The sequence below is a fragment of the Amphibalanus amphitrite genome, unplaced genomic scaffold (assembly GCF_019059575.1).
Source record: "Amphibalanus amphitrite isolate SeventyFive unplaced genomic scaffold, NRLGWU_Aamphi_draft 000011F_arrow, whole genome shotgun sequence".
Lineage (NCBI taxonomy): Eukaryota > Metazoa > Arthropoda > Thecostraca > Balanomorpha > Balanidae > Amphibalanus > Amphibalanus amphitrite.
The window spans coordinates 1,841,931-1,869,846 of record NW_024881507.1 but is presented as its reverse complement, the minus strand read 5'-3'; the positions used below and the strand labels follow the sequence as shown (position 1 = coordinate 1,869,846).

General features: G+C 55.5%; 1 protein-coding gene and 2 long non-coding RNA genes across 6 annotated transcripts in view; 1 reads left to right on the top strand and 2 right to left on the bottom strand.

Annotated features, from left to right (window-relative positions):
- The window catches only part of LOC122382408, a 90,536-nt gene that overhangs the window by 13,039 nt on the left and 49,581 nt on the right, over positions 1-27,916 (bottom strand). For all 3 annotated transcript variants that reach the window (XM_043367692.1, XM_043367699.1, XM_043367682.1), the window contains exons 7-10: positions 27,256-27,777; positions 26,635-26,808; positions 26,272-26,333; positions 965-1,153 (exon numbers count right to left, since the gene is read on the bottom strand). In XM_043367692.1, the coding sequence (XP_043223627.1) occupies positions 965-1,153; positions 26,272-26,333; positions 26,635-26,808; positions 27,256-27,777 (947 nt within the window). The remainder of the gene's footprint in view (positions 1-964; positions 1,154-26,271; positions 26,334-26,634; positions 26,809-27,255; positions 27,778-27,916) is intronic.
- Positions 1,687-3,395, top strand: LOC122382474. The gene is made up of 3 exons (XR_006256691.1): positions 1,687-2,160; positions 2,651-2,808; positions 3,334-3,395. It is a non-coding gene; the product is annotated as an uncharacterized LOC122382474 (long non-coding RNA).
- On the bottom strand, positions 17,252-19,980 carry LOC122382466. 2 transcript variants are annotated; one of them, XR_006256687.1, is made up of 4 exons: positions 19,961-19,972; positions 19,753-19,803; positions 18,519-18,659; positions 17,252-17,938 (listed from the first exon to the last, which is right to left on the bottom strand). It is a non-coding gene; the product is annotated as an uncharacterized LOC122382466 (long non-coding RNA). The 2 variants fall into 2 exon arrangements; XR_006256690.1 differs by lacking the exon at positions 19,753-19,803 and having other exon boundaries at positions 17,264-17,938; positions 19,961-19,980.

The window sequence follows — 27,916 nt, the reverse complement described above, 5'->3', positions numbered from 1 at the left end:
TATCGTTCTAGAAAGAAATGACATTACGTTTTTGTTATATGTTTGTCATATAAACTTTTATTTAACATAAACGTTTTATTAACTTTTATATAAATATTAAAGAAGTTTAATTAATAATAACTTTTTTTCTAGAACGATATTACGCAAAACCCGCAAACACGCAAAAAACGCACGCAGAAAACGCATAGTGTAGCCAGGCCTTTACTCTTTTCCCGTGTTAACAAGTCCATGTGTATTTGCACAAAAGATAACCTCAAAACCATGGATTTGCTTTTGTGCGTTTGCAAAGAAAGTTCAATGGTTCGTCATTTAGGCTGTATCTCGACCATCACTACATTTGAGTTGTATGCGGAGAGCAACACTTTCTATCACGAGTCGCTCCCGTGCTCACATCATGATATATTGCCAGATTACTGCTAAGAGCGTGCCACGCGGGAGTCGCGCGATTGCACCGAGCCGAATCCCACCTGCAGTGTTTCGCCTATCGCTACCGAACAACTTGGCAACAATAAACCGATTGCCGTCATAAAATCTGTCAACCCGGTGTCAAAAATAGCATCTGCACGAGCCAAGCGACACCTCGAGGTAACGGCTCGCGACTCGTGAGCTCTGAGTTCGTGGTCGCTCCCAGCCCGGCAGCTTGGATGGCTCATAGGACGTACTCCGTGTTTTAGTGGTATCCTACGAACATCTACCAACTGGCCATAGCCCGGGAGATTTGGTGGCTAGCATAATCCCCGACATTAATCAATCAATTGTTTATTTTTTCCTTATAAAATCACAATCAAGCCACAAACATAAAGCTAACGGAGATCATAAAACAAAGATTGGTCATTAAGGACTTCCCGCAAACCACGTGCCGCGTGTAGATAGCTGCTGGGAGGGTTTTAATCTCGTATTAAAAACGTGATAATGGTGATGATAGCCCTTCTATGGATATTCAACATGTGAACGGGAAACGTACCTGGGCACCCGGATGAGGCGGACCATGAGTCTCTCGGCTTTGCCGAGGCGCGCCGGGTCGCCGTCGTAGCTGTTCAGCATGTCCACCTCGTCGGGGGTGGGCAGGATTCGCAGCAGTCCGCGCAGCTTCTCGGCGCCGAGCTCCTCCGCGCGGCAGGCGCGCACCAGCTCCACCACGTCCAGCGACGAGCTGCGGGGGAGAGCGGGGTCAGGTCAGGTCAGCGGGCAGAAAGGGAGAGAGAGAGAGAGAGAGAGAGAGAGAGAGAGAGAGAGAGAGAGAGAGAGAGAGAGAGAGAGAGGGAGGGGGAGTGAGCACTGCTTATATGGCGAGCTGAAGGCGAGGGATGGCGACTGTCAGGGGCGACGTGCCCTGGAACCCAGCGATGTCACGGTAGGGAGCTGGCCATATTTTCGGCCCGAGGTCCCGGCGTGACACGGGGTCAGAGACGGGTCAAGTGACGATCACGACTCGTCCCGGCGTGTGCCGTGGACGGCCGGTAACCGGGGTCGCCGACCCGGCTATTTGGTCACGAGGTGAAGGCATCGCTACACGTCATCCTCACTCTCGAAGGCCACGTGACTTCAGCTGCTTAAAAGGCTGGATTATTAAAGGTATTATCAGGGTTTTTTCCGAAATTTCGGAGTTACTCAGTGAAATGTGTAGATGAAGGTGGCTGAGGCCCCGATCCGAAGTCATTCGTCTCAAAATTGCCTAATTTCCAAATGGTGGGCCTCCAAAGTTGATCCGTCTGCCAGCCAGTACCTGGAGGAGGCAGTACCAAGTACTCGGATACATTTCCCTATAAGTCCATAGGCTTAACACTAGCTAGAGACTTCTAGAGATATTTTGTATGCCAGATAAGGCCGTCGCATACCAGATAAGGCCGCAATGGCCGTTCAACGTTACGTGGGGAAATTGGAGAAATCTAAAGACTTTTTTCTCTCTGACGTCTCCACTCCGCAACTGGCAAGCGTTGTTAGCATTGGCTCGTGTCGTCGTAAATAAGATTTGTTTGACGGATATTCCGTTAGTTGAGTGTGTTGTTGTAATTTCTGAGGCTGTATGAGTTGGACGGAATGGCGCCATCCCGCCAAGTGCGAAATCGGCGGTGTATTGTGAAGGGTTGTGGAAAAACAAAGGCTGATTGTCATTTGTCCCGATCTCAACTTCTTCCATGCTCCGAAAAACCGTGTCAAGTAAGTCCAATTTGAAATGCTGGAGATTGCGGGGCAGGCACTAAGTGAAAAACAGTTGCATATTTTACGAAATTGTATTAATATATGTTTTTATGTCAAGCATGCACAAATGCAATGATCAAATGTTTGAAGTGTTTGAAGTGTTTGAACACACAAATGTTTGAAGTGTTACTCATACATCAAACAGTAAGGCGTACGAGTAAATTGTGTGGATGAAGTCTGAGTGGTCCGAGGAAAAAAAACAAGCGAACTTGACCTAAGTCCTAATATTACCTATTACCTAATAACCTACTAAACTACAGCCTCCCACGAACCTACAACCTACATGCTTCAGCTTACAACCTACAACCTACAACTCGGAGTTCATCTACACATATAACTAAAGTACTCAATGTACTATCTGTGGTTACTTGTTATCTGTTACTTGTACTGGAATGGCAAGCCTTGCAATTTTCCCAGACCTTTGATCACAAAGTCATGCTGTTTTTAGGAGACTTGGTTGGGTGGCTGTCCTAGAAGATGGCTTGGCGGACAAGCAGGTTGACGAAGCACTTGTGTGTAGCTGCCACTTCAACCCTCAAGATCTTTTGCTTGGAGAAAGGGCTAGAACGTCACCACATGCCGTACCGTCAATAGCAGTCGTGGAAGGTGGGTTTGGCATTTCCTTTGTAATTGAACTGGTTTTTAGCACAACTTGTAAAAGTGGCACGAACATTGTTACATTGAACACTTGATGTGATGTAGAACCTGATAGCTGATGTTGAGTCTTGCAAATTGTATGAACAGCAGCTGGTGCATTGAGCCTGACAAGTGACGTTGGCACCCTAGTAGTCTCGTGTTTGAGTGTGGTCACCTAAAAAACTTGTGTGTAACCAACCATAAAGTTTTCAAATATAATTTTGGGATAATATTGATGTGGTGTGTTTTGGTCATATGGCTTGGATGGTGACTAACACTAATTAAGGAATGCTTCTTCACGACAATCTCCAGTCTCCTGAAGCACCATCATCTATATTTTCTTCCCAGGGATTCATCCCTGAATCACAATCATTACCTAGGCCAGATAACTTTGCTGGGCCACATGGTCAAAACAGTTGCAGCTACAGGGTAGGTATACCAGCTGTACATGTATTTGACAGACTAAACATTCTTTCTGTAGGTACATCTGGACAGGTAAACTTGATAGGCGGCCGGCGCGCGCCCATCGGCACCGGCGGCCGGCGCGCGACCATCCCATCGGCACCGGCGGCGGGCGCGCGCCCATCGGCACCGGCGGCCGGTGCGCGCCCATCCCATCGGCACCGGCGGCCGGCGCGCGACCATCCCATCGGCACCGGCGGCGAGCGCGCGCCCATCCCATCGGCACCGGCGGCCAGCGCGCGCCCATCGGGCACCGTCGGCGGGCGCGCGTCCATCGGCACCGGCGGCCAGCGCGCCCATCCCATCAGCACCGGCGGCGGGCGCGCGCCCATCGGCACCGGCGGCCGGCGCGCGACCATCCCATCGGCACCGGCGGCGAGCGCGCGCCCATCCCATCGGCACCGGCGGCGGGCGCGTGCACATCGGGCACCGTCGGCGGGCGCGCGTCCATCGGCACCGGCGGCCAGCGCGCCCATCCCATCAGCACCGGCGGCGGGCGCGCGCCCATCGGCACCGGCGGCCGGTGCGCGCCCATCCCATCGGCACCGGCGCCGGCGCGCGCCCATCGGCACCGGCGGCAGGCGCGCGACCATCCCATCTGTGGTGTCGCGAGCTGCTCCCCCCCTGCCCCGGGGCCTGGCGACGCCAGTTGCTCCCCCCTGCCCGGGGGCCTGGCGACGCCATTGGCGGCGCCGGCGCGCAGACGCGGGGTCAGTGCTGCCAGATTTGGAGGATTTCCGCAAATCTGGAGGATTTTGAACTCTATTTGCGGACAAATTTCGCTTTTGGAGGATTTTTGATTCTGGAGGAAAATCTGGAGGATTTGTCGCCCGATTATTATATTCAATTTCATGGAAAAATATAACACATTCAAGACTAAACTCAAAGGCATTTTCCTGTCCAGCGTCACCTTACCCGTTAGGATATATCACGTCTTAAGTCCTTTATCACCGTGAGACTGCAGAATGTCTCAGTCTGTAGCTATATCTACGAGGGTACCAAACTACTGGCGGATCTAAGGGGGACATTTGGGGTAAATGCCCTAAAGGCCCCCCTGCAGCGCCCGAAATCGACGAAAATTTTTCGTTTTTTTTAGGAAAAAACGAAAACTAAACAACCTTTATTAGAAAAAGTATCTTTTAAACTGCACAGCAGTGCGAAAGGATTCGAAATCCGATGAGTTTTTAGGATTTGGTGAAACTTTTTTGGGGGTATAGCCCCCCGCAGCGTCCAAGACCGCCTTTCTATTTCTACCAATAGGATTTGGAGGAATCTGGAGGATTTTTGTAACTGATCTGGAGGATTACAGCCTTCCCCGTCTGGCAGCACTGCGCGGGGTTCGAGAGCAGTCGGCCGCCGGCCCGCGCGGAGCGCGGTTGTGGTAGTAGCGATCGGTGTTTGGCGCTCTAGGAAGTTTAACGCAATGCGGCTTTGGTTGTGAATAAAGAGCTCACGTTATAACATCCTGGCGACGAGGATCAGATCAAGGTGAAGCCTTGGAGCTGTGATTGCGAGTGATGGCGAAACGGGCCAGTGATCAGTGCGCGGTGGTCAGCGAGGGCGGACAGGCCACGGACGGTGAGGGCGCAAACGTTGCTTAGTACGAATGCTTAGTGCTTAGTATTGCTTAGTATTTTTATTTTCGCGCTGCTGCTGGTAGTGTGCCTGTCGCGCGGCGGCCGTTGTCCTGGCAGGGTTTCCCATGTGATCGCCGAAATTCGTGGCGGCCATGATGCCTCGGCAGTGTGGTGTGCGTGGCGCATGCGTCGGCGTCCTGCACGCTGATTGGTCGGCCGGGGGTGACGCGCAGCTGTGGTAGCGCGTGTGATTGGCCGATCGGTGCGGCGGAGAGGGCCTCAATGCGGTTTGAGGCGCCCGGTCCCCGAAGCGGGCAATTTCGGCGGGAAGCTGGCGCGCGGCCGGGCGGTGTGGGGCGAGTGCGCATGCGCGCGCGGTGACGTGCGTGTGACGTCACTACCACGTGACGCCCCCGTCGAGAAAAGCGCGGGAAACCGCAGCTGCAGCGCCAAGTACAGGCGCAGGGCGGCGCGGTGAGCGGTGACCGGTCGGCGTGAGCGGTGGCCGACCGGCGTGTGCGGTGACCGACCGGCGTGTGCGGTGACCGGCCGGTGTGAGCGGTGACCGGCCGGTGTGAGCGGTGACGCCCGGCTGCGGGCCGACCGGTGGAGCGGCTGCGGGCCGCCGGTGGAGCGGCTGCGGGCCGACGGTGGAGCGGCCGCGGGCCGACGGTGGAGCGGCTGCGGGCCGACGGTGGAGCGGCGGCGAGCCGACCGGAGAAACGACGTGCTGGTGAGAGGGCGGCGGCACGATGGATCCAACGGGGATGCAGATAGTGTCTGCGGTGCCGTACCGTCCAGGCACGGACTTTGAAAAGTGGCTCCGGGCATTGGAGCGGTATATGATCGCTGTTGACATTCAAGGGCCTGCGAGACGGTGTGCAGTCCTGTTGCACCTGGTGGGCCCGGACCTCGCCGATGTCAGCGATTCACTGCCTGAGGAGGACGCCGAGAGACAGGGAGAAGACGAGTTTGCTCGCCTGAAAAGGAAGCTAACACGGTATCTGGTGCCGAAGAATAATGTGGTGGCGGAAAGAGGAAAGTTTCAAGGGATGAAAATGGAGCAGGAAGAGAGTCTGGAGGAGTTCCTGGGCAGACTACGGACGCAAATCCTGCGCTGCGGCTACGAGCCGGCGCAGGTGGACCGTGAGTTGAGAGACCGATGCGTCCTGGGCAGCCGAGGTGAGCTACAGAGGAAGCTGGTCCGGGAGGCGGCGCTAAAGGGTGACGACCTCTCTCTGGAGGACGTCCGGCGGACGGCACGGGCGCACAGGGACGTGATGGATCTGACGACGCGGCTGTCAGGGGCGCCGGCGCCGGCCGAGACGGACGGGGAGGCAGTTCACCTGGTGCGACGCCCGCAGCGGACGGAGAGGGTCAGGCCGACCGAGCCCCCGGGGCCAGGCACGTGCTTCCGCTGTGGCGGCCGGGGCCACTGGCGGCGCCACTGTCCCAGCGCGCAGTCGCGGCAGGCCGGCGCGCGGCCCCGGCAGGACGGTGCGCAGCCGCGGCAGGACAGCGGGCAGCCACGGCAGGACAGCGGGCAGCCGCGGCAGGCCGGCGCGCGGCCATGGCGGGCCGGCGCGCCGCGCTGCTATCGGTGCGGAGAGCGTGGGCATCTGCAGCGTGACTGCGGCAAACAGCGAACTGGCGTGAAGCTGGTTCAGGACGGCGACCAGGCTGACTGGCAAGTCAGCGCCGTGCAGCCAGCCGCAGCTGAGTGGGCGACGGTCAGGGTGAACGGCCAGGAGTTCACCATGCTGATCGACACTGGCTCACCGGTGACTATAATCAGCGCGGAGACTCACATCCCCGGTCTGACGCTGCGGCCGAGTGAGCTGCACCTCACGTCATTCACCGGCCAGCAAATCCGTCTGCGAGGCGAGGCCGACGTCAACGTGGAGACGGACGGCCGAGCGACACGGCTGCGACTCGTCGTGTCCGACATGGGCTCTCACCGACCTCTCATGGGACGAGAGTGGATCAAGGCGCTGAGGACGGCGTCGGGTCTGGAGACGCTGAACGTGTGCCCGGTGGCGACTCAGCCGACGCTGAAGGAGGTGATGGACAAACACCGTGAGGTGTTCAAAGAAGAACTGGGCAGAATCCCGGTGAAGGTGGCGCTCAGACTGAAGGAAGGCGCCAAACCGGTCTATCGACGCGCCAGACCGGTGCCGTTTGCGCTACAGCAAGATATCGAGCGGGAGCTCGACAAGTGGCTGGATCAAGGGATCGCCGAGAAGGTGCCTCCTGGACACTTCTCCGGATGGGGTACGCCGCTCGTACCCATCCCCAAGAAGGACGGCGTGCGGCTGTGCGCGGACTATCGGATCACGGTGAACCCGCAGCTGCAGCCTCTGAAGTATCCGATGCGCACGCCGGAGGAGCTATTCGCCAGCATACGAGGGAAAAAGTTCTGCAAGCTGGACTGCAGGAACGCCTATCTCCAGTGTGAGCTGGACGAAGAGAGCCGAGAGATGACCACCGTGACCACACACAGTGGTGCGATGCGGATGAACCGTCTCCCGTACGGGATCAGCACCTGTGGAGCGCAGTTCCAGGCGATCATGGACCAGGTGCTGGATGGTCTTCCAGGAGTCGTCTGTTACCTGGACGACGTGCTGATCGGCGCCGACAGTGACCGTGAGCTGATGGACAGGCTGGACCGGGTGCTGGAGCGGCTGAAGGACAACGGCGTCCGCCTCAAGAAAGAGAAGTGCCAGTTCGGAGTCCGAGAAGTGGTGTATCTCGGTTGGCGACTGTCTGAGGCGGGTCTGCGCCCGGTGCAAGAGAAGACGGCGGCCGTCACAGCAGCACCTGACCCTCGGAACGTGCAGGAGCTGCGATCTCTGATCGGGTCAGTCAGCTATTATCAGCGGCTGCTGCCCAACCTGTCTACCGTGCTAGCGCCGCTCTACGCGCTACTGAAGACGGGCGTCAAATGGGCATGGACGGCGGAGTGCGCCGCGGCAGTGCGCCGTGTGAAGGACATGCTGTCCACGGCGCCGGTCCTGATGCGGTACGACCCCGTGCTGCCGCTGCGGCTCGTCACGGACGCCAGTGCGACAGGAGTCGGAGCGGCTCTGATGCAAGTGACGCCCGAGGGGCTCGAGAGGCCGGTACAGTACGCCTCCCGAACGCTCACTCCGACGGAGAGGAAGTACGCCCAAGTGGAGAGGGAAGCCGCAGCCGTCTCGTTCGGAGTGCGGCGGTTCCACCAGTTCCTGTTTGGTCGGCCGTTCACCCTGGTGGTCGACAACAGGACGCTCTCCAGGATCCTAAACCCGGACCGTGAGCTGCCATCTCTGGCGGCGGCTCGCATGCAAAGGTATGCGCTGCAGCTCGCGGCGTATCAGTACAAGATCGAGCTGCGCCGGACGGAGGACATGAGGCTGGCGGACACGATGTCCCGTCTGTCGGTGCCGGACGAGGCGGAGAACCGGCTGTCGGCAGAAGAGGAGGCGGCGTACGGCGGAGGCGGCGTAATGTTCATCGCCGAGCAGGGGCCGTGTCTGACCGCGCAGCAGATAGCAGTGGCCACGCGCCGAGACCCGGCGCTCGCCCGCGCTCTGGCGGCGGTGCGATCGGGCTGGCCGGCGGTGGTGGACCCGGACCTGGCTCCCTTCAAGAATCGCCGAGAGGAGCTGACGACTGAGGCCGACTGTCTGCTCTGGGGCGGCCGAGTCGTCATCCCGAGCAACCTGCGCGACACCGTCAAGCGGGAGCTGCATGAGGGTCACTTCGGCTGCACTCGCATGAAGCAGCTGGCGAGGCGCTTTGTGTGGTGGCCGGGACTCGATGCTGAGCTGGAGGCGCTGGCTCGCGGGTGTCAGGCGTGCGTCTCAAAGCGAGCTGAGCCGCCGCAGGCGACACGGCACCCGTGGGAGCCGACGGACGGCCCGTGGCAGCGGGTGCATGCCGATTTTGCCGGACCTCTGAAGGGCACCTGGTTCCTGGTGATGGTGGATAGTTTCTCCAAGTGGGCTGAAATGATCCCAATGAAGACGACCACGTCCGAGCGGACCGTAGCGGTGATGAGGACGGTTTTTGCTCGTCTCGGACTACCACTGGTGCTGGTAACGGACAATGGCCCACAGTTCACGAGCCAGGAATTCGCCCAGTTCGCCAGCTCTAACGGGATCCGACATGTCAGAGTGGCGCCCCATCACCCATCGTCTAATGGGATGGCGGAGCGAGCGGTCGGCTCGCTAAAAAACTCACTGAAGGCGACTCTGGCAGCAGACGACAGCGGAGGCATGGAACTGGCGCTCGCCCGAGTTCTGATGGCGTACAGAGTGACGCCCCACGCCGCGACCGCACGGACTCCCGCTGAGATGCTGTTCGGGCGGAACCTCCGCACTCGTATGAACCTCATGGTTCCGAGCGCCGAGACAGCTCTGCAGGCGGCTCGGGACCGGCAGCGTGAGACGGCCGGCGGACGGAGCAGGGAATTCGCCGTGGGAGCTACAGTGTGGGCCCGCTCGTATGACGGTCGTCAGAAGTGGGTCCGCGGCACGGTGGTCGCCCGCCCCGGTCCCGTGTCGTATGAAGTGGACGTGGGACACGTGATCTGGTCGCGCCACGTTGACCAGCTGTTGGCGGCGGCGGCGGACCCAGGGAACAGCGCCGGCGGTGACGTCAGAGCGGCCACCGGCGGTAGTGTCCGAGCGGCGACCAGTGGTGACGTCAGAGCGACGACCGGCGGTGACGTCAGAGCGACGACCGGCGGTGACGTCAGAGCGACGACCGGCGGTGACGTCAGAGCGACGACCGGCGGTGACGTCAGAGCGACGACCGGCGGTGACCGGGCTGGTGGCGCCGGCGGCAGCGCCGGGCGCCCTGTCGGAGACGATCGCGCCAATGGCCTCGGTGACGGCAGCCGCGCCGGCGTCGCCGGTCAGGCCTGTGACCGGGGAGCAGTCGGCCTCGGCCGTGCCGGTGATCTCGGCGGCGGCGGGGATGCCGGTGACCCCGGTGGCTACGGCCGTGCTGGTGACCCCGGCGGCGGCGGTAGTGCCGGTGACCTCAGCGGCGGCGGTGATGCCGTCAGCAGCGGCGGTAGTGCCGGTGACCTCGGCGGCGGCGGTGATACCGGTGACCTCAGCGGCTACAGTCACACCGGCGGTGGCGGTGACGGCGGCGGCAGGGGCGGCGGGGACACTGAGGGCCCCTCGCAACGCCGTTCCGCTCGGCGCCGGAGGTGCCCGAGGCGACTGATCGCCGAGGTTTAAAATGTGTTTGTTTCCACGTTCCGACGCGTAATGTGTTTGTTTCCACGTTCCGACGCGTAATGTGTTTGTTTCCACGTTCCGACGCGTAATGTGTTTGTTTCCACGTTCCGACGCGTAATGTGTTTGTTTCCACGTTCCGGTTTAAAATGTGTTCCGTTTTAAGGGCGGCAGGTTAAAGTGAATGTGTTCCGTTTTAAGGGCGGCAGGGTGTGGTGTCGCGAGCTGCTCCCCCCCTGCCCCGGGGCCTGGCGACGCCAGTTGCTCCCCCCTGCCCGGGGGCCTGGCGACGCCATTGGCGGCGCCGGCGCGCAGACGCGGGGTTCGAGAGCAGTCGGCCGCCGGCCCGCGCGGAGCGCGGTTGTGGTAGTAGCGATCGGTGTTTGGCGCTCTAGGAAGTTTAACGCAATGCGGCTTTGGTTGTGAATAAAGAGCTCACGTTATAACACCATCGGCACCGGCGGCGAGCGTGCGCCCATCCCATCGGCACCGGCGGCGGGCGCGCGCCCATCGGCACCGGCGGCCGGTGCGTGCCCATCCCATCGGCACCGGCGGCGGGCGCGCGCACATGGGCACCGGCGGCCAGCGTGTGCCCATCGGGCACCGGCGGCGGGCGCGCGTCCATCGGCAGCGGCGGCCGGCGCGCGCCCATCGCCGGTGCGCACGCGCGCGCCCATTGCAGAGAGAGGTGATGTGATTGACCCTGTTGGCCCCCCCTCCCCCACCCTCTGACCCGCCCGCGCGCCCCGACAGGTCGTCGTGTAGCGCGGCGCTCCGCCAGCTGCTGTGCTGGGGTTGGCGGCGCTCAGCAGTTACCAGCTGATGCAGCGCGCCGTGCTCGCTCGCCGCGGCGCAGTGTTTATAGCGCGTGCGGCGGGCGCTGACGGCAGTCGTCTGGCAGCGACAGCTCTGCCGGTGACGGCACACGCTGCTGCTGCAGAAACTGGACAAGGGCCTGCTTGGGCTCCTGGTCCTGGATCGGTACGCCGGCTCAGTCACCTGATGACGGCGGCGCACAGCGTGACCTACCCGCCCTACAGCCGGCCCAGCAGGGTGAGTAGTGAACTGAGTACTGAGTAGCGCTCAGAGTTAGCTTGAAGTTGTTTAACATGATGCACTGTTCTTCATGAGTCGTCCCCATCGCTGCTTGTGACTTGCAAGTTCCTTCTTTTTCGGCAGTGCGTCCCAGCAGCGATTTTCACCTCTGAGAAGTATAGTTGCCGTACTAGTGAAAAAGTGTATATCTTTGAAATAAACATTCCGTTTCATCTGCCCACTACCACTAACGCCCCTCTGCCCTCTCCTGCAGCGGACGGGGAGACCCACCTGACCGCTCCTTCCCCCTGTTCTGCTGCAGGCGGGGAGGCCCGCCCTGACCTTCTCCTCTACCCTCTGCCCTCTCCCGCAGCGGACGGAGAGGCCCGCCCGGGCCCAGTGCCGCACGGAGAGGCGGTGGCGCTGGAGGCCAACACCCCGGCTCGCGACCTGTAGCTGACGGTGCTGGAGCCGCGAGTCACCGTGTTGGCTGGCCATGGAGACTTGGAAAAGGTGGGTCTCCGCGCAGCGGAGGAAGGGGCGGCGGCTGACAGTGGTGGCCGCCAACGGGGAGCTGGGCGGCGTGGGTCCATGCATAGCGGGGATGTTCGAAAGGACAGCATCAGCTGCATTGTTTGAAGAGCTGCTGCAGTTGGGCGTTGAGATATGATCGCAGACTTGCAAGGAGATGGGCTCGATGCGTGCTTTTTTTTTGCTCCGATGATCCGGCTGATCGCTGTTCTATGAGGTCGTATTACCCGCCCGCGGTCACCAGGCCGGGGAGGTATATACGTCTACAGCAGCTGTGTTATTTGTCTGTCCCGGTTGTATCACCCAGTCTTCCCCCGTCCTCAGGCCGGTGAGGTGCGTCTCCAGCTGCGCTGTCAGACGATCCAGTGGAACGAGCAGCAGCCCATGTACCCGTCCCGGCTGTGCCGGTGTGTCTCCCAGCTTGAGCGGCGCCGGCCGACCGCTGCGCTGCTCTACAACTGCCACGTCCACACACGATGCACGGTCAGTCATTATACCGAGTAATGCTAATTATAACCGCGGGTGTTTTGTTAGAATGGCCCTGAGAGTGTGCCTTTGTTGTGTGATTATTGTTGAGTGCGTTTTCTAGTTGTGAAGTACACTGTGGTAGGCTCGACATTACTACTCATTAGAAGTGGCGGGAACACTGCCCCAATGCCCTATTGTCGATTGGAAATGAATAACTACAGCCGCGGCTCCTGACTGTATCCCTTTTCCCCGTGCGCCCTATCGCAGGTGACGGCTGACCAGGCGGTGCTGGTCTCGACCGCGGCCGACGGCCAGCCCGCCCAGGAGCACCAGGTCGCCTCGCTCTCCTCAGCCTCGGTCTACTGGAAGGCGCTGCTGGCGCCGGCCCTGTGGGCCGGCTCCCAGCACCCGCTCACAGAGCAGGTGTGCCACGCCGACTGGCTGCACTGCGCCGACGAACGGGGGACCGCCGGCGCTGAGCCGGCCGGCTCGCAGCTGGACCTGCCACTAGAGACGGACCTGTGCGACCTGGACGTGCGGCTGTGTCAGACCGGCTGGTGCTGGGCCGGCGCCGCCCGGTGCGCTGTCAGCTGGACGGCCGGCCCGTGCTGGCCGCGCCCCAGGCGGCCGACGCGCCGGCTCCCGGCGGCGGCGGCGAGCGGGCGGTACGGGCGCTGCTGCAGCTGCCGACAGCTGCCGCCGCCGCGGACAGCTGCCCGCTGCTGGTGGTCGTCTCCGAGCCGGCCCTGCTCTGCTGGCAGCCGGCACTGCTGCTCTGGCTGTCCCTGGCCACTCAGCTGGCCAGCAGCTGAGTGGCCCGGCGCCGCCGCCACTACCCCAGCCGCCCGAGCCGCCGCCGCCGCCGCCATGGATGTGCCCCGGCCGCAAGGACACTCGGGTACCTCGCGATCGGCACGGAGCCACACCACGGAGAGGAACCTACCCGCAGTGTCACCCAACACCTCCGCTGCGGCGGCCGTCTCCCCCACTCCGCCGGCGCCGCCCGCCGCTCCGACTTTGGCCTGGCTGCCGGCCCTGGAGCGTCTGGAGGTGCGCCTTCAGATCAGCGCGGTCACCGTCACCGTTCCGGCCGGTCCAGAGAGCGGCGGCGGGGCGGCCGGGGACGCGGAGCGGACGGCGGACCCGCTCCCGGCCGCGGCCGGCCACCACCCGGCGCCGGTACCGGGCCGGGTCCGCAGCAGCAGCGACTCGGGCCACCGGTACTGCCTGCACGGACAGCTGGTCTCTGTGCTGCCGTCAGTCCGACTGGACAGCGCTGCGCTCAAATCGGCCGCCCTGCCGACAGTGCCGGAGGTGCCCGTCCGACTCACCAGACCTTCAGCGGCCGCAGGTCAGTCGCGGCCGCCGCACGGCCAGCTCATACCGGCCACTGAGGAGGGCTTTTCCATAAAACTCTCAGTGCTAGTGATTTTGGCATTGGCATGGGGGCGGGTATTGGTACTCACTACTCACCCTGCTGGGGCCGGCTGTAGGGCGGGTAGGTCACGCTGTGCGCCGCCGTCAACAGGTGACTGAGCCGATGTACCGATCCAGGACCTCAATTATGATTGTAAGTAAAACGGGATGTAGGGATGAAGTCAGCTTGTGCTCAAGACTGACGTCATGACAATCGACACGTGAATATAACGGGCATGTTTGCTCCTTGCTGTCGTGCGGGCGTTCGAATCTCTCCCAGTTTGTTGGCCCGTGTCTCTCTCCCGTCCCCCGGGTCTCTCCGCCGGCTGACTCCGCTCTGTCTGTTCCAGCCGGCTCCCAGCTGCGCTCGCCGAGTCAGACGCAGCAGGTGATGTCGCCGTCGGTCGTGGTGCGCGACTGTGCGTCCATCCCGTGTCCAACGCCCCCCCCCCCCCCCCACACCGCGCGCTGCTGCCGGGCCCGCCGTCGTAGTTTTATGGCCTTGCGCCGTCAGTCGCCAGCTGGTGGTGGCGACCCGTGATCGCTCGCGTACGTTCGCCGGCGCGCCCATTGCAGAGAAGGGGTTCGCGCATGCCCATTGTAGAGGGGCGCGCCCCTTGCGGAGGCGGTACGCGCTACGCTGTAGACAGTAATGCTTGTTGGGTAGCCCCTTTGCACATTGTTTGTTCATGGATGTAAATACAAGTTACATGACTGATGAGTGTAATGCTTACATTTTTGAACTAAGAAATGCCACAGGGCAGGTTACCTTGGTGAGTTTCTGATATCAACATACTGAACATAAGAGCAGAATAATTATCCATAGAGCGTTAAGGATTTTAGCCACCGAATTCACCAGTCAGTAATTGCACATGGTGGCACCATGAGCATGAGTACCTCGCCTTGTCCGATCCTTTTCACAACTAGCAAGTAGAATGTGGGAAAAGGCAGGGAACTTCAAAGCATGCGCATATGTAGATAGCTGATGATTCTCTCTGTTCAAGCACGATCTGGCACTCTGCAGCCTGTTCTGTTCCACATGAGTTGCCGGGACAGCATCACACCTGAATTTCTGCATGCTTCAAACAGAAATGCGTTAATTTTCCTTAAAATATATTCATTTTTCACACAAAGACAACAAAAATGTACATGCAGGTGGGTACTGTGGCAAGAAATTACATACAAATGTATTTTGCCATGTAGGTACCCTCCTTTCACATCACAATCATCAATCATAATTAAGAGCACCAAGACGTTCTTTGCGACTTGCGAGCCCAGCCGTGTCAGACCAGCTGATGCAGGGGCTCTGTCACAGGGGGCACAAGGCCCAGTGGTTATGTCACAGCACAATGTTGTACAACCTGCTATTCAAGAACACTTAAATCTTGAAAAACCTGTAGCTCTCTTGTCACCTCACTTTTCGCACTCTTGACAAATCACTTATCAGTCAGATCAAGACTGAAAATTGAAGAGGATAAGCTCTTTTGTGGGATGTACTTGCAGTTTCAATTCAATGACATAAATTACTCGAAATTACCATTTAAATTGTACTGTACCATGACGAATCTACCATTGAAAGAAAATTGTATCATGACCTTGCTATAAAAAAACTGAAACAAGCTCCAATTGCATATGATAAATTTGGCGATGTTTATAAATCTTGCTGCCTTAGACAAGCAAATCTTCAATTTGTTTCAATTTCAGTCGAGTTCTTCACCAAAAATCCATCGTATATCGACAACCAATGCCTATCACCGAAATCTTGTAGAAATCCTCAATCCCGCAAAATTTCGCAAGGCCGCTCTTTGTTTACATTATAGTGATGGGCCAATCTGACCGCTCAAGTACTTGTTTTGCGGGAGTAAGTACATTTTTGTCGTTTTTCAAACGGCTATAACTTGCAAAGTATAGCATCAATAGGCATTTTATGCATATCGTTGAAATCGGCAGAGTCTGGAGACTTAACTGATAGGCAATACATTCCGATTCCTTTCAATTTTTAAACCCTGATAATCCCTTTAAAGGAAATAGTTCACTTTTTAACATGGGTTTTGAACTGGAATAGCAGTTCCGTAGCTTGGGCTGAGACGAGCATAAATCAGGAGCTTTTACAGCCCAACGATCACCCTAGGCAAAGATATTCTATTTCTCGTCCCGAAAAAGGTGTCTTGCGTTGAGGATGTGTGCCTTGCATATATTTCCATCCAGTATGAAAAGAGCATGGGTCCCGAAAATTCTTCAGAAACTAGAGAAATTATCTACGAGAACTCTAGAGAAATTCTCGTACTGATCAATTAGGACATTCAGGGGAACATTATCAGATCGAGCAGATCGCCCAAATGCCCATAGATATAAAGACTAGATAGGGCACCCCCATGTCGGGAGCGACTCGCGAATACGTAGCAGCGGCCGCCATGTTGGTGAGGGCGAGAATCTGCGGCAGTGTGTAAACACTATGGGAGGAGGGGGGTGTTTGGGACGGATTTTGTGGTATTTTTCGACCGAAAAGTGTTAATCTTTTTTACCTATGGCATTCTTTGGAATGAGTAGATTGTGAAACAAGGGCAGAAACATGTGTATTTATAGTAATGTAATTACATCAGCCCTAGACATATAGCCCTGAAGACGCTGATAAAGGATATGCGGCACCGAAGGTAGATGCAATTGGCATGCTAATTTAAGATTAAATTCGTTTCCCATTATGGTTACCATACTTTATATCTATGTATGCAGTATGCAATGGACAATGATCGACAATAAGTGCAATTTTAGCCCTCACCCGTTCGTAGTTTGTCAGCGTCTTACGAGTAGGGGAAGCCAGGGTGAACGGAGTGAACTCCAGCCGTTCGCCCCTCGACGGAGCAAGAACGGAAAAAATAGGTATGCTGTCCGCGATGTGAGTAAACCAGTGATACCAAATTTCAGGGTACTAGGTCAACGGGTGAACTCAGAGGTCAGGTCAAACACTGGAAATCGAACCAGTAAAGTCACTGGAGTTTGAGATCTTTCGCTATAAAATCGACCAAAACGCGTGAACTGTCGGCGAAATGGGTTACATCATTCCCAATCAACCTCATCTCGAAATCTAGCGAACCGGGTCACATAAGGTCATACAAGGTCAGCGACCTTAGATGACCTCGGATGGCCTTGACACATGGCGGGTCATGTGAAGTGTATTTATGGGCGCCGATCTCGAATCCCGTGTCAATCTTACTTTAAAAAAATGATTTGCGGGCACAAATCCGCAAACATAATTAAGGATTACGAATAAAATGAGCAAGATGCTCCGAAAACTGCCCATATGAAGCGCAGCCTTGACCTCGAGGCAAATGCACGTTATCTAGACATCAACACTAAAAAAAAACGCATGTAAAATGCATAAACATGCACTAGAAGGCAAGGAAATTCACCCGGATGCGGCAAATCGCAAAATCCGCTTATTTTAGCCGAACATGACCTGACCCGAGCTCCGATGACCCATTCCTCACTTTGAATCAATCCGCGCCCCCTACAGGCACCGACATCGCCCTTGCAGACAGCACCGACGATAGTCGCACAGGCACGTGGCGAGCTAGTGTAACTGTAGCCGCGCCTTCAGCCACGAACACCAGTTTGTGCCGGATCAGCCAGCCACGGAGCAGAGACGGCCGGCAACGAATCGGCGGTCACAAGAGGCGAGGCGTTAACCCAGCGCCCACTGCATTGGTCGCCAGTGGACCCACTCAGTCACTAAGCAATCATCGACAAAATACGTTTTTTATCGGCCAGACATTGATCTGTTCATTAATATGAAGTGTCCATCCAAATCCACGCTATCCGCCACACAGCAGCTATCGACGGTAGATACCCACTCCAGCGGCAGCTGGCCGCCACTCACTGACACCGGCTAGAGACAGCTGACCGCTGAAATCACCAACACTTCGGCAGGGTATGAGCGGGTCTCAGTCAGATCCCAGGCATGTAACCCGTCCCCACCTTAGCTCATCTGGCAGAGATGATGAAGAGGTGGTAAAGCTGTGTCATGTCGTCCGGCTGGATGTCGCTCACCAGGGCCTCCTGACAGGTGCAACAGCTGACAGAGTCGAGCGCCTTCTTCACCACGAACCCTGCGATGTAGGTGACGATGTTGCCCACCAGACGACAGCCCAGGCTGGAAGTCGTGCTCCGTGATGATGTGGAGTGCCGTGGCACCGTTGTCTGAGGTGGTGGAGGCCGAGGTAGTAAGGCTGGCTCCCCGTCCGCTGGTCGTGTGACCGACTGCCAGGATGCTGGTCGGGTCGAGGGCTGCCACTTTCCCTGTGCTGCCGGGCCGGACGCCGCAGCGGTGGAGCAGGTGCCGGAATATCCCGCAGAACTGTGCGGCACTGGGGTTGTTCCAGCCACCTGGAAGGTTCGATTAGTATCAATAAAATATGGCTAATAGTGTTTAGTGTTAACATACGCCAGGCACAATTGTGTTGTATTTGTTGTTAACACATTGTTGACACACACGCACACGCACACACACACACGCACACACCCACACACACACACATGTTGGCAATGGTAAAGCAGTCTCCGGGCATTTGGTAATAATTTTTTGCACTTATTCTGGTTTTAGTGACTGATGGGCCTTTACCCACGCATGACTGGAGGGTGGGGCTGTACAGAGCCCCTCTCCTGTTTTCTGCAATAAAATATTTACATTTATATATTGAAAAAATTAAAATATATATTTGTTGCAATATTTCTAAACCACTAGACGTGTCAATACGAAACTTGCAGTACCTTCGGCTGCATCAATCTGAAACACTTTATAGAAATAAAAATTGTGTAGCTACCATAGGTCGGCCGTAAATGACGTCAGAGTGATCAGGGAAGTCATATTCTGCCAATTTTGATGCAAGAAATTGAACTACAGCAATCGCTCTCGGTGACAGATAACCTGTAACAATATAAAAAATCAAGAGTCAGTAGCTTTTACTTGCCAATGCAGGGTGATCTCTTGACTCTTGAGCCTCATCCCTGGTTTGTCAGCAATCAAATCCTGCACATCTATTTGGCATCTTGATTCTTGAGAGACTGAGAGGCAAATTTCAATTTCAAAAGATACTAGTCTTTAAAGCTGAAACATATTAACAGTTAGTCAGATCAAAACAAGGCCTGTAGCATACAAGTGTAGGATAATGAATTTGCACACAGTACACACTACAAAATACACATAGCAAACAGTGAGATTACAGTCATGGAAAAGCATCAGGTTTTTAAAATAATAGTTTACACAGACTTAAATACAAGAATTTAAATGAGCTTCAAATAAAATGAGAAGTGGAGTGAAGTACCTACCTAACAAATAAGGGTATCCATAAATCTGGTGCCACCGTTGGCACATATAAGGTTGGTAGGTTGTAGGTGGGTAGGTTGTAGGTATGGAGGTTGTATGTAGGTTGAGGTTTGTAGGTTGTAGGTTAGTTAGGTTAGTAGGTAAGGTTAGGTCAAGTAAGATTATGATTTTTATCTTCCTTGGACTTCATATTTACTTGTTAGCACTTAGCAATGATGGTAATGCCAGATTTACTAATACCCTATTTACTGATACTGCTAACAGGTGAGCCAAAAGAGCATGAAGTGTAGTTTAAGCTTTACAATGTGAAAACTAATTAGGTAATGACAATCTGAGTTTAGGTGCTCCAACTAACGCACATTTTTACGTCACCCCTGTGCCGTTCATTATTGGGATCAAATGTGCGACACGGTTCACTGGTGCAGATATCACGTCTGGCATTTTCACTATCTATCAGCTCTGGTTGAGGGTGAGCATGGTATGCCACTGCACTCTGAACCCAGAGAGGATAAGAGCCCCCGAGGCATCTGGCATAGTGCATGGATTTTTCGTTTGGCACTGAACTACTATTTAATACTAACTGATGACATTAAGTAAAGTACTTATTTAAAACCTATAATCATAAAACCTTCTTACTTCATAAATATTGTCCATTGAAGGCAACAGTAGAAAGTGAGCAGGCAAAGCAAGTGTAGGTAATGAGTCTGCTTTCCGCTGCTGCCAATGTTCTGGTACCTATCTAGGTAAGCTTTCTTTGTGAAAAATCATATGACTGATGCTCTATCCATGCAAGAATAATTAAAGCATTGTGGTGTGCACAAAAAAAACATGGGAACTGAATTAAATCTAAAACAGGCATGCCAAGCAAATCTACCTTTGGTGCCGCCTATTCTTCATCAGCGTCAACAGTGCAACATGTCTAAGGCTCACGTAGCCAAATTACAATAGATAAGCATATTTCAGCACTTGTTCCACAATCTACACATTCCAAAGAATGCCGTGAGCAAAAAAGATTAGCACTTTTCGGTCGAAAAATACCACAAAATCAGTCTCAAATACCCCCCTCCTCCCGTAGTGTTTACACAGCGCCGCAGATTCCCGCCCTCACAAACATGGCTGCCAGTCGCACGCACTAAAACACTGCCAATGTCCCATCTAGTCTTTTATATCTATGCAAATGCCGGTGGCTGCGATAATTTCTCTGTTTCTGAAGAATTTTCGGGACCCATGCTCTTTTCATACTGGATCGCTGTGCCTTACAGAAACTGAAAAGTTCTTCCTATATCAAAATATAGAAAAAAATCTTTTGTTATAAAAAGGTTTTATTTTCTTTCCTGATTATTTTGAACATAAAAAATAATAAATCGTTGCAAAAAAAAATAATTTCGTGAAAGTGAACTATTTCCTTTAATGTATCGATGATGACTGCCAATGAAGGCTTGTCGCTCAATGCAGCAACGAGATGGATGCAATCGATCGCTGCAGATTATGTGGCATTGCCGTTGCTGACACTCGATTCAACTTCACCACGACAATCTGAGCAACCGCTCGGTGCTTACAGGCTCCCCTAAGCCTAGGACGATTGCAGTTGTGAGTAACAATAGTGTGTGCAATGTTTCCACATTTTGCAATGTCACAGACAGTTTGTGCCCTCAGGCTGGTATTCACTTCAACGGGAATTAAATAGCTTCATCTCCCAGGTAGGCATGTCTACTGGACTTTGTTTGTCTTAATAAATAAGTATAGAGTCTAAATCTAGGTTCTAAAATATCTAAGTAAAATAAACCTTACCTAAGTAAATTTTCACATTTAGGTCACCGTGACCTCACACGTCTAAGAAGATGATCTAATACCACACCTTTCTCACGTCATCCGGTCTCGTCTCGTGTCACAATATTCCTGTCATCATACGGCCAACGACAACCCATCACTCTCTGCATTATCTCTTGTGTGACGTCATCAGAGAGGCTTCTGTTCCGGGGAGTGCTGGAGCCGTAGGATAGTGACACAAAATCCCGCCCTTCCGAGGGAGAGAAGTCTGTTCAGGACCTTAACCTATATATTACAGGCATGTCCCGGCCGGTGCGAAAGGACGAGGAATGTCTCGCTCGTCATGCTTTCGTAAATATTTCAGCAGTTCGGCTGAGCTGTGTTTGAGCGGTTCGATCCCCAGAACAGTGCCCCTCTTCCAGCACGGACCGGAACGGGTCACCATGTCCGCATCATCAGCAGCCCTCAGCCGGTGGATGGCGTGACCCTCGGTCCCAGGCACCGCCGTCAAGGTGCTGGGGCCCATTCCACAGGTCATTTATCATGGGCTACCCGTGTCGCGCTGTATGGGTCACGGTCGGGAGGACGGCTGCTCCTCCCCCCCCCCGCTCTGCCCCTCTCTTGCCTTCGCTTTGTCTCCCCCTGTTCAGAAGGTCAGCAGTCATTGCAGGCGGTTGATATTATAATTGGTCCTGAAACATCTTCTCTGCAGTATTTGCATCGCAGACCATAATTATCATCCACATTAGGTCAACACCGCCAGTCGATGGATGAATGGATCAGCATCTCACTGAAACCTGCTCCAATTTGTATGCCTGCCTGACGGTTCTTGGTCTTGCTTTCCCAATGAAATTGTGACGGACGCCATGGCACGTGCCAGTGCTCGTGGAATGTCCTTTTTGCGTTTCATTGGTGTCCGACAGCATGCATCGCTAGCATGCATGTGCTGCGGTGCGGTAGAGGCTTATCAGTGGCTTCAGCCTTCAGGTGAAACACCGTATACGGTGTAACAAGCACCGCAAGCCGCGTGACACCGCCGGGCTAATGAAGCTGGAATCGCAAATCACGCAAACACTTCCCTTCCATCGCCTATAGCAACACAAACAACTTTGTTAAGGCTGCGACAATACATCTTCGTCTAAATGACTAAAATTCCGTACAAGCAGCGTACAACGTTGTAACGACAAATTGGGAAAATAACGAAATACGTGGCTTCACCGGAGAAACTTATCTTCATCCGGACAACAAGGCCTATCAATCATTCCGTTCGCAGCATGAAAACAAATGAGCAGCGGCGGCGTCTAGCTATGTATGGCATGTGATACGTACTTTCGCTGGCATACGGTGTGGTTCCAACGGACATCGGATGTCCAGACCCAGGGAGTTTCATGTTGGTGGCCAAAAACATGAATACCTATATGTTTTGCTGCATGCTGGCAAATTCAATGGTGCTCGATCTCTGCGGATATTGAAGTAGTATGCGTTTTCAGAAAGATCAGATAAGAAGGCGACTGATTTTGCGCCTTGTTATAGGTACTAAGGCGTGACCCTGTATAGCAGGACGCAAAGAGCGATTGTTTCACTGAAACACAGCAAGATTGCTTGAGATATTATCACCGAGCCGTGCCCCAGTTTCCAATGGCTTCCAAACAGCGCGCCCCCCGTTTTGAGATGATGGCCTTCAGAGAAGTAGACAGACGAATCACTTCTCAGTAGAGCCAGCCGAGATAACTCTCCAATGCCAACGCTCGATAGCCATCGGAGTCCTGACCTATATTGGATTCCCGCTTCGGAGTTCTGTATGGATGCAAGCATTTGATATTTTCTTTAGAGCCGGTACAGTTTAAAACAAAGAATGAGATATGCCCATTTCGGTCACCCGAAAATGCGTCTATTTTGATGGTTCATGCCTGATAATTACTTCTACCGGGTGGTGTTGGCGGGTAGGTACGGAACAGGAAGAGCCATGCGCGGCACGTACGGAGATCCAGGTGACCGGGTGCCGGCACCGCTGCGAAGGTCGCCGGCCGCTGATACTGGCCGACAGACCTCGCCGGAACGTGCTCCGACTGCCAACCAGCTGCGGGCGCCAGCTCATGACCTCTATCTCCCACCGGCGCGGCGGCAGCGCCTGACCCGCCGCGGCAGGCCTTGGCCCTCGGCCGCGCGCCGCCGCCTGAGCCGCTCCTGCCGGCTTCAACAGACAAGGCCAGTAAAGCTCAGCCTGTGTGGCTGCGGCTCGTACGCGCCCCGTGCGCGGCGGCACGTTTTTTACTTGGACATGCCTTATATGGCAGTGGCGACACGGCAGCGGAGCCGGAGCTCGTGTCAAGGCCGGGGCGTCGCGCCTCCAGCTCGGCTCGGCGGACCTTGGGACTGGCTTGAAGGGGCGCAGCCACTGCTCGGTGTCATAGAGATCCTCAGACACTGCTCGGTGTCACACAGATCCTCAGACACTGCGGGTGTCATAGGGAGGTGTACAGCTGGGGCGGCCAGCCGGCACCGCAAACGCCTCGTGCCGCTTGGCCGAAGTCATCAAACCGGCACCGCCGTGCGACCCTTATTTCAGTTATATCGGTGCCTCAGATATTAGTGCCGATAAGAAACCATATCAACGCAAATAACGGTATGCATACATCTATTGCGGCCAAACACATAAATTTGGCTGTCGGGTCGGCTGCTCGCCAGTGACAGCAAACGCACTTAACGTCAAAGCGCAGCTATCCACGGACAGGCACTCGTCCTCGACGGAAAGGGACGAGGAGACCACACAGACACCCTCACGCACTCTCACAAACAATCTGCGAGAGATGCGTCGGACCCTCCGCGCACTATGCTAATCCGGCATCGCGTAGCGCCTGTGTTGCCAGTTGTGATCAGACGGCCGAAATGACGCGGCCTTGGCGCTGACAGCGGGCGGAATTGCCGGGGCGAGGCGGCCGTCCCAGCCTTTCAGCGGGCTGCCGGGGCGCCGGCCGGCGGACAATGAGTCGTAAATGGTAAAACAAAGGTGTGGAAGTGCACAGACGGGCCTCAGGAGGCGGACTCGGCGACGAGCCCGATGGCTGCAGCCTGTTTACGGAGAGCGAAGGATGTGGTACTTATCAGTCATCAGAAATCTACATGCGAAACGCATAAAGTTTGATAAAACGCACAATCAGCGCCGGTATTTCCGGTGTTGCAGGTGTTGCAAGTGAAATAAACGCCAAGATTCTTTTTATAAATGGTGCATTTGTAAAGCAATAAAACACTGTGCAAGTTGCCACAATAATAATTGGATCGTTTTATTGCGTATTTAGGTAGTAAATACATAGGTGCACTTCGATGGATAGTTTATGGGCATCTTACCAACATTCGCATGCCTAGTCCTACCGAACAGTACCGAGTAGACTTGCCAAGAAACTATATTGTAAGAAACGATAATTTACTATATTAGCGTAATGTAATCACCAGGCGCAGTACACGATCTTTCATGTTTATTGCATCGTTATTTTCAGCAGTTAACCAGCTGTTATAGAATTTTTGCAAAGAATCGGTATCGCGATCTTTTTAGGAATTCCCTTTGTTCGGCCGGTTCTGTTATGAAAATGGCATGGGGTCAATTTCCATAATGACGTCAAATGCCATTGACGTGTGTCTTCTGACGTCAGGCTCTGAGAAGGAAAGCCGTCCACGCTCCATAGCGGAGGCACACCGAGGGGCCCTGGGGCCTTCGGAGGAGCAGCCAAGGCGTCCCGGGCACAGGGGCGTCCCGGTACCGACACAGGGGCGCCCCGGTACCGGTACAGGTACGGTGGTAAATACAGGGGCGTGCTGACGCCCACCGGGCGCCCAGTAACGACCTTGGCCCCACTCTCACTGTCGGACGGCTGTGACGGAGGGGCTGACCCCGGGTCTGAACCCCGACACCGGTAAACAGCGCCCCGTGGCCGCCGCCTCCGCCCGGACGGGGTACGGGCTCCGCCCCACGGTCACGGTACATACCAAGACATTGCTCACCGGCTGAGTGCAGACTGCGCTAACTTGGCGAGCGCGCTGCTTCGTGGGACTAGACGCCATTGTTCAGCGAATGAGTGAATGGTGTGAAGTGGAAAGTTGTTACCTTGGCCATACGAAGATGAGTGCAAATAGTCGCATCCCAAGACAACCGTTTAGGAATGAGCATTAGGCATGAGTCCGGGAAAGTGGAATAATAAATGAGGCCGCTTCAAGGGCCGAGAGACCTGGTTAAGATGCATTGGGCTGGCTGTTTGGCGACGGGCGAAGGTCCGCTGCTTTCCTCCCCTGTTGGGACCGGGACCAGACGGACTGCTATTTACCGGGGACAGACCATGTGACCGCTCGCGCTTTGACATCGCTCAGCGGGGGCGGAACGGCGCCGACCGCCCTTCCGCGCATTGATCAGACGACGGCGACAACGAATGGATCACCGCCAAGGGCGCAGGTCACAAAGGAGCGAGAGGTGGTGTGACAATGCACGGGAGGAGCGCGCGGTGTCCGACATCCGCGCCATCAGAGCCCCATTCATCTGCTGCACCTGAGCAGCGCACGGTGAGCGAGGGCGGCAGTTAGTGAGGCGACGGTCAGCGGGACCGAGGAGAGCGGGGGCGCCGGTCAGCTGGGGTGCCGGTCAGCAGTGTCGGTTTCAAGGAGACACTTCTCCAGGTGTGATGGCAGAGCGCGGTGTGCCGGGCCCTCAGAGCCGGTGAGGGTGCCGGTGACTCATCATAATCTGCATACTGCCACTGAGGGTCGGCCGGTGTATGTGCAGCGGCCGGCCGCGCCCGGAGCCACTCCGGCCCGTCGGACTCCACCCCGCTCCGTCACGGCGCGTGAAGGACTCGCGCCGCCAGCCGACCCGGCTGGAGAGCAGGCCGGCGACGCGACCCTGACTCGGCCCGCCAGCCGAACGTGCCCGGACCGACACGGAAGCTCGGAACTGGAGCCCGAGGCGTGGTCCCGCGGCCACTTCAAGTGTCACGCGGACGGCCTATGGGCCCGCGGCCGCGATTCGTTAAAAATGATGACAGTTCCGCGTCGAGAAGCGGCTCTCGGTCCGGAGACACGGTGCTGGTTTGCCGCGTACGCCGAGATCCTATCTCGATACGGGGTTGTTTATAATGCGAATGTTTGATATGCCGATATCGCCAGCGTTCCCGTCGGCGAAGCATCCTCTGAGACCACTACGGCTGCTGCTAGCAGAGACCGGTCGGACCCGGTCAGACCAGCAGATACGCTGTTCGGCGCGGGCTGTGCGCAATCGGTTAGTGACTCACCCCGGCCACAGCGGACCCCACACAGCATACTGCACAACGTATTTCGTCACAAGAATGGGGTGACTGTTTATGTTTTTACTCCACCATCCCGTGTTAGTTTTAGCGTTCCAAAATGATATAAGAGGAAGACAAACAGCAACAAATAATCAATATAACGGCTGACTTGTTTTTAACTTCACGAAAGGGCCGGAAACAGAGCATTAATTTCCGCAAAATAATAGTAACAATTGTGCTGGACGCATTAATTTCCAGGATTTCCAATTAGCAGCAGATAAGCAGGGCGTAAATTATCTACTGAATATAAACCTAGTTCAAAGGAAAACCGCTAAAACACTGTCGGTACTCACTTTTTGAACTGTTTCAGGAAGATGTTGATGGTGAGACTGCGCCTGCCGTCGAATAGGTTCACCTGTGAACCGGAAAACGGCGGCTATCAGATTATTATTATTATTTTTACAGCTGAAAAGCTATCGAGCTCCGGGACGGTCATCACGACGAATTTTCCTTCAGCTATTAATCATTTTAAATTTTAAAAGATACCGTTCAATTATACTTACATCAAAATGCACATTTGGGTTAAGAACGCGTGTACAGATGGCAAAAATCGTTGAATAATGAAATTTGCTTAAGGTTTTGGCGCATACCATGCCGTTCAGTCGCGTAATCAGCACACTGTACCCGACTTACTTCCTTCGAGCCCTTTTTCTCACCTCGTTGGACTCCTTTTTCTTTTGGCTCTCCTGCGGTGTCTGCGGTGACGGTTTGGGCTGGACGGGCGCCTGCTGACAGAACAGCCCCTCCAGGTGCTTCCAGTCCGGCTCCGGCATCGGCTTCGACTTGAACTTGGACGCCAGCCGGCTCCAGATGTTCTTCTTTCCAACGACCTGACGGCAGACGCGGTGTGAAAAAAAACGTTCAGACGTCGCCGAAAAACACGTGTATGTTGAATAAATGAGTTGATATGGGTTGCTCTGACGAGCTAATGTTTGTGAAACGATTATTGGTCAATCAAGTGATGCACCTTCATGTGTTGAATATGGAACTTTAGCTTGGGTAACTTAAAAAGGTTGGGCTTTTTGCGATTTTGTTTGTGCTGAAACTGCTAGTCTTTTGACTCAGTGCTGCAAGGAAGTACCGCATTGAACACCCGATTGCTGCTAGGAATATCAAGGAAAGCAAACGGTGCTTCTGACATGGTGAATTGATGTTTACATTCGTATCCTCAACGCACCACTGGCAACATGTGTATCGTGCGCGGGAAAGTCGTGTCAAGATTGATTATCCGTCCGTATGGGATAATTGCCGCTCGAAATGACGCCGCTATTCCGTACCTTGCTATTTGGAATTTTGTTCCAGTTGATGGTCTTCATCTTTGAGGCCGGCTTCGGAGTGGTCTGCTGCGGCAGGGTGACCTTCTCTGCCTCATTGGTGGCCGCGGGCCGGCCGCCGGGCGGGGGCGGCGGCGGGGGCGGACCCCCGCCGGGCGGAGGAGGTGGCGGGGGCGGGGGCGGACCCCCACCGGGCGGGGGCGGCGGCGGAGGCGGAGGAGGCGGCGGCGGAGGTGGAGGTGGCGGCGGCGCCCCCGTCTGAGGAGCCGCATCCACCGCGTCCGCCTTGATCTCGACCACGGACGATTTCCGTGCGTCGACCGACTTGAGCCGGTGCAGGCCCTTGTGGTGGCTGGGCGTCTTGAGCAGCTTGTTGGAGTCCTCCTTGGAGTCGAGCAGGGTGGCGCGGTAGACGAGCGTCTCGGCCGTGTCCCACATGGTGTCCGAGATGGGCTCCTTGGGGTCGATCCGCAGCAGGTGCTGCAGGATCGCCAGGAAGGCGATCTCCTGCGGCGTGTCGGCCACCTGAAACGGCGCCCGGTCCGCGCTGGTCAGCCCACCCATCGACACCATGGGAGCGGATCACTGATTCATGTGCGAAAACCAGGACGGACGCAACTGCCTACCGCAGCGCGACCCCAATATCAGACAGTGTCCAACGCAA